The sequence below is a fragment of the Austrofundulus limnaeus genome, unplaced genomic scaffold (genome assembly GCF_001266775.1).
Source record: "Austrofundulus limnaeus strain Quisiro unplaced genomic scaffold, Austrofundulus_limnaeus-1.0 Scaffold17, whole genome shotgun sequence".
NCBI lineage: Eukaryota > Metazoa > Chordata > Actinopteri > Cyprinodontiformes > Rivulidae > Austrofundulus > Austrofundulus limnaeus.
In genome coordinates, this window is record NW_013952419.1 from 1,969,789 (window position 1) to 1,976,082 (window position 6,294).

General features: G+C 38.8%; 1 protein-coding gene across 1 annotated transcript in view; it reads right to left on the reverse strand.

The window, feature by feature from the left end:
- Nucleotides 1-1,275: 1,275 nt before the first annotated feature.
- mtnr1bb (melatonin receptor 1Bb) overlaps nucleotides 1,276-6,294 on the reverse strand; it is a 53,555-nt gene continuing 48,536 nt past the window's right edge. The window contains exon 4 of the mRNA XM_014003233.1: nucleotides 1,276-5,943. Within this exon, the coding sequence (XP_013858687.1) occupies nucleotides 5,521-5,943 (423 nt within the window). The 3' untranslated portion in view covers nucleotides 1,276-5,520. The remainder of the gene's footprint in view (nucleotides 5,944-6,294) is intronic.

A 6,294-nucleotide genomic window follows, 5' to 3' on the forward strand; every position in this document is an offset into this window, starting at 1 on the left:
TGGCTCCTCTCGACGTGGAGGAGCAGCGGCTCTACTCTGAGTCCCTCCCGGATGACCGAGCTTCTCACCATATCTCAGTCTAAGCTCGGTCATATTGTGCACAGTCAAATAGGAATTCAGATCAACTCTTAGCTGTTATCACAGCACATTAGCTCAGTATCAACTGATGGAAGGGCTCAATAAATGGGGAGTGACAAACAACAGTGACAGATGGCAACCCAAGCCACGGGACGAGATAGCAATGGCAGCGTTGATCACGCTCTCAGGCCCCTTGTCTCCAAGAAATATGATTTTTGGTATTGATAGGGTGTAAACGAAACAAATTTTGCAATGCAAAGTTGCAGAAACGCACGTTAAGAAATGTCTTCCTGTAGAGAAAACGTACTGGACAGCTTCACCCTGGTGCCAAYGAGTAAAGCTGCCTTTTTATGTGTACATCTAKAATCATTTTGTGAYGTGTCACGTAAAATGGCAAAGTCAGACACGGATAAAGTAATGCTTTTCTCCATGTTGAAAGYGGTTGCTGAGTGTGTAGCATACTCTCTTCTCATTGGTCAGGTCTCTGATTGGTCGTGGTGCCATGCGACAGTGACAAAAGTTGAACATTTTTCWACTTCATGCATCGTTGCAAACCCAYGTGTGCACATCTACATGTGCAAGCTTGAAATTTCACATGAACCCATAGACATGGAAGAGCCCATGAGTTATGACCATTTTTGTATTGGTAAGGTTGCTTAGCCCTGGCAGCCATCTTGAATATGGTTGACTTGGCACATGAACATCTGCAACCAACTAGTTCTTGAGAAATGTTAAAGCTAAAAACACACACACACACACACACACACACACACACACACACACACTTGCACACAGACACAGGCAAATAAAATTACTGCTGTTTGCCTTCAGCAGCCAATAAACACTGCACCCATATTTGTACATGCAATGTGCAAGCCCATCAGTTTTAGCAAGGGATTTTTTTTGTCACAAAGGTATACCTTTTCAAGTGTATGTAGCATTTTGGTGAGGGTTAGTACTATTATAAGATGRCATACCAGAGTTTAATAGGCGAACAGAGTGTCACCTCACTGAGTAGAGCACTCTGAGAGATTAGCTGCTAACAGAAGCTTTCCGCTCCCAATGAAGAACAGAGCGACAGGCTTTAATGCATGCTTGCTTGCATGTTTATTTATTTGTTTTGAGGCAGAAGAGTATTTACACCCTTACTAAGTGATTTGAAAATTACTTTCAGTTTCCTTAGTCAAAGAAGTAAACTCAGGTTCACTAATTTTTTATTTTTATTTTTTACAGGCAAAGCACAAGCACTCAAGTATAGCTTCAGTTGTGACACAATAATCGCCTTGCTGCAGCACCTCACTCGCTGTAAACAAAGTCCACCATGGCTTCAAAACATCACAATGTCTCTGCTTTTATAAAGCTGGGGATACCGGCACTCGGCACAGTGCCAACCACTCAAATGCTATAACTYGCCACACGATTCGGAGAGCTAAATATTTGCCTTATTGGAATGTAAAGTCCAGGTTAAGCTGCAGCAGAAACATTAGTTTGAAAACTAAAGCTGTTTGCTTGTGCTTTACTGTACAGGAAACATTTCAATCACATTGGAGTAAAAAGAAAGGAAAAAAAGTGGGTGCACTTTGCAATTTAWTTGATGATATGGAGAGAAACTTCCAAAGTAAGAGAGCTGACAAAGAGCATACTTTAGGAAACATAAATGCACATAGTTACACTGATATCGGGCAGTTAGGTGGAAAATGGTGATGATATCCGTTCTCTCATCAAATTGCACCTCCTTTCCTTCYTCAGGTCTGCATAACAGCTTCTGCACAAAACTGCAGAGAAAAACTTCAGTAGATAATTGTCCTGAACACATTTAACGAAGCAGTCCAGGTTTGCTGAATGGGCTCACAAAAAAATGATGGCACTTCCTGTTATTTTTTTCTTTTACTTTGACACTATTCTCTTAAATATAAGGCAGTATTTCAATTTTTTTTAAAACAGAAAACCAAAAACAGACATTAAAAGAGCAAAGGTGGTTTTCAGATCTCCCTTGCATCATCATGTCAAAGTATGTACTGTACATCTGACCCCCTTTACCTTTACACATTTCTTTGGTTTAAACTGAACTCTTACTTCCCTTTTAAGTGCATCTAAAACATTCTCCAGATGTTGACTTTTAGGTTTTACTGTACAGTATTTACATCCTGTTTTCTTCCTCTTTTCTTTGTTTTGCTGTCTCATTCCCCTATAGATACACGAGGTCATCGTTTTGGCTTTTCGGATGACCTCACTGAACTCTCTTGTCAGTTCCACCGTCTCAGCTGTAAGCCTCATCTTTCCAGCAAACAAGCTAAATCTACCGTTCTGCACCACAGATGTCATTGTATCCACATATCCCACCTGGACTTGCAGTTGTTTCATATCTATCCTTCCCTATGAATATTTCATGTTGCAATTTTATTTTATTTTTATTTTTTTTATTTTTTGCTCTGCATCTGTTACAGTAACCATTCCTGACCCTATGGCTTTTATTAGATTCTACCCTGTTTGAGTGCGCACTAAAGTGCTGCTGCTAAATTAATTTTAATGGCAAATTAAACACAAAAGCGGGACATTTCATGCATGGTTGGTTTTGCAATTTCTTTTACAAATTTGTGATTTGAAGGTGAGCTTATCCAGTATTATTTTCAAGCAAATACATTTGCATCAACGCAAATGAGTGTGCCAAATGTTCAGGAGTTTGTTTTAGATGCACTCTGCAAAATGTAACAAATTTAATGAGAAGAGAAGCTGAGAACTTTCCAACAATAGTCAGTTAATTGCATGGGGTTACTAAGCTTCAAATATATATAAAAACACATTTTGAATACATTTCCAATAACAATTAACCACAGTTAAAAACCACATTGGCACTAATTTACAAAATATCTCTTTGACAGGTCTTCAGACTCCATTTTTCTTCTTTTCTTTTCTTTTTTGTGCAGCTATTCAACTGCAAATGTTCTGGACAAGTTTACAGTATATCACAACAAAATGTTCAGTAGGCACCCTGAGATGGGAATACAGATATGAGCTGTAATTTCTCCACAAAAAAACATTGTTGAAAACACTCTTCAGTAAAGTGGCGATGTGTGTCACTCTTTAAAAATATAATACTGCCACTGCTTTACGTCTTCCGCTAGTTCGATCTTTGATTTAATTCCACAGTGAAACCATCAAAATTCATCCCTGTTACAGTCTTTTTAAAATAAAACTTCAGATGAACTACTAGAAAAAATGAAAAAAAGACAAACTCAAGCACTTTTTTAGATTGAAAAACATGTATCATCACATTAAATACCTTTGTATGCAGAATGATGTAGGACGCAGAGGAACCCAGTCTGCTGATCTGACTTACACAGTTTATTTCTTCAGTGATTCAATGAYTATTTTTTTAATCAAGTAGAACAGAAAAAAAAATCCAGACCTGCTTTTGTTGTCATGTAATATGCTTCAACATCCAATGATCAGTTATCTTTTTTCTGATGCGACCATTGTTAGATGTCTTGTACTGTGACACAAGCAGTGGTTTGAATTGCATAGCAATTTGCGCATAAAGAAAAACCCTCGAGCAGTTGCACTTGGACATTTAGGGAAATTGCAAATAGTTATTGCATTTTAATTTTAGCAACAGTTGACATCACAGAACAGACTTCCACTTTTTGTATGTGGAGCCTCTTTTGTCATGTTCTAATCTTTGGACTGAGCGAGCACAAGTCTCAGCACAAGAAAATGTTAAAATGCAGCAAAATACAGTTTTTGCTTAAAAAGTGACCATGTCCACACGGTTGGAAAGATTTACTCATCCCAACTTCTGCGGCTGAAAGACCAAGATACTTTGAGTACAGAGACATGTGCTGCTCCAAATCTTGGTAGCCAAGAGTTTTTATGGTGAAGCCATGAAAAGTCACATTTCACAGTTTTCATGGAACCTAACTACTAGTTGTTTGCTCTAATCCTTGTAATTTCATGGAAACCAGAAATGCATTAAATACCGTGCACTGTACTTATTTTTTCCTCTTTCACACATTTTTGTGAGTTTTCAAGCTAACTTAAGAACAATATCCTTAACTATTTTCGCATAAATTCATTTCCATATTAAAAATAAATAAATAAATAAATAAAAACAGTACAGTGTGTTACGCGACACATGCTCTGCCAGAAGTGCAGCATTTCTGCCTTCTGTGTGGTGGGCAGCTGCTAACGATTTCACTCTCATGTTTTTATGTTTGCTTCTTATCGCATTATGATGCCACCAAAAAGCAYTGCAGACCCTTGTTTTGGACCGCATCCAGTATACAAGTTTTTTTCACGATTCACGGATACTCCAAGAACGTAACCTGTGCAAAAATTTGGGATTCACTTCATTTTTTTTATATAGGCCCAAAGGATCAACAGAAGGGTAGAGGGCATGCACCTATTCTGACAGTATAGTCAAATATTGAAAAAAAAAAATCACTGCCCGTCCTCCTTATATAGCTATACTGCTAAATAACTACATTAAAAAACATTTGAAGGTATAGTAAAATCTTGTATTTGAGTAAATAAACCAAGCTGCTTTGATWATGAATAATTTGCTTATTAAAACACAGCAGCAAAGTTCCATCAYGACAAACTATAGGAGAGTACAGACAAAGTGCAGACTGGTGGAAACAGCAGCTATGGTTGCAGCAGGTAGGGGTCCCCTATGTGCTACATCACAGACACACAACTTTCAGAAAACTCWCATCTTGTGACACGATTTGGTGCTAGATATGACTCAACTTATGATTTATAGTTATGATCCTGAATGGTGATTATTACTAAGTTTTTGTTACTTGTTCTTTTCAGTGCAAGAAGGTCAGACTAGGCAGTATAAAGTTTATGCTACTGCAGCATTCAGGCTTAATGTGTAAATCTGACCACACCACTGCCACTGTGTAAAACTCTTTCATACATGAATAACAGACTTAATGATCTCCTCCTTCAYTAATCTATGGCATTTGTGTGAGGCGAGTTTAACTATTTGAGGCTTTTGAAGTTACTAAGTGTGTATTTACTAGTAGTGGTWACCCATTTTGTGAGTAATGTCAAAGTCTCCAGCAGCAGACATTAAAAGATCKCACATTATCATTGAAATCTTAAAGTACCATTCAGATTGTTAGAGTAATAATAACAGCATGAAACTGCAATGCATAGCTTGGTTTTCTCATAGCTTTGGGAATGCAAAAACAAAAACCTATTAAAAGAATAAAAATATTTTTTTCTCTTTAAAAGTTGTTGAGCTAACCCATGAAACATTTTAGAAATTTTCAAAAGCTTACATATAAATCGTATAAGTGTTTATATTGCAGCTCTTTAGTAGAAAACAGAGCCATGTTTTCCAGTTTCATTTGTCACTTGTTACTCCTTAGCTGCACAGCTGTCTGGATATCACATCAAAACAGGAATTACCATTCGACAAGCTCAAAAGTCCAAGATTCATTCTTTGTTTACTCGATCTCTGATGGACTCGTTGTTGTTGAGCGGCGGAGGCGGCGACTGCTTGCTCCTCATGCTCCTGCCGTCTGTGGCGGCGCGCGATGTCTCCGTCACAAAGAGCCGCGTCACCCAGACCGAGGTGACAATGCGTTTGTATTCATTCCTGAAATTCCTGTTGAGTAAACCGTATATGACGGCATTCAGACAGCTGTTGAAGTAGGCCATGAAGTAGCTCACGACAAAGAGCCACTCGGGGATGCGAGGAGCCACGCGAGTCGGATCTATTGCCACCGCCAAACCTATCAAGTTCAGAGGGGCCCAGCAGATGGCGAACAGCACAAATACTACAAACATGGTGATGAAATTTCGCAAGTCACTTGGTCTGATGCGAGGGCTGTCATCACTCTTGACTTTACGCCGCACCTGGACAGGACAGAAAACGTAGAAGACAGAAATTAGAATGTAAATTGTGCCATTAGGCCTCTTTGGCAGCCTCAGTGTTTTGCATCCATTTCGACAWAAAGAAACAGCACTGAACACACAAACACCCACACGTATAATCCTTCAGGGAATCTGTTCTTTCTACCTGCCTGCTAAACGTGCCAGCTGAAAACTCAGGCCAAAGCTGTGCATCTTTCAGTGTGTCTAAAACCTGCTTGTCCTAGTTTTCAGTATGTAAAAGCAGGGGTGTCACTACGTTTTAAAGACCAGGGGGCTTAGCCCGCAGGAGACGCACATAATTTTTGTATATTATATATTTGTATTGTGTGTGTG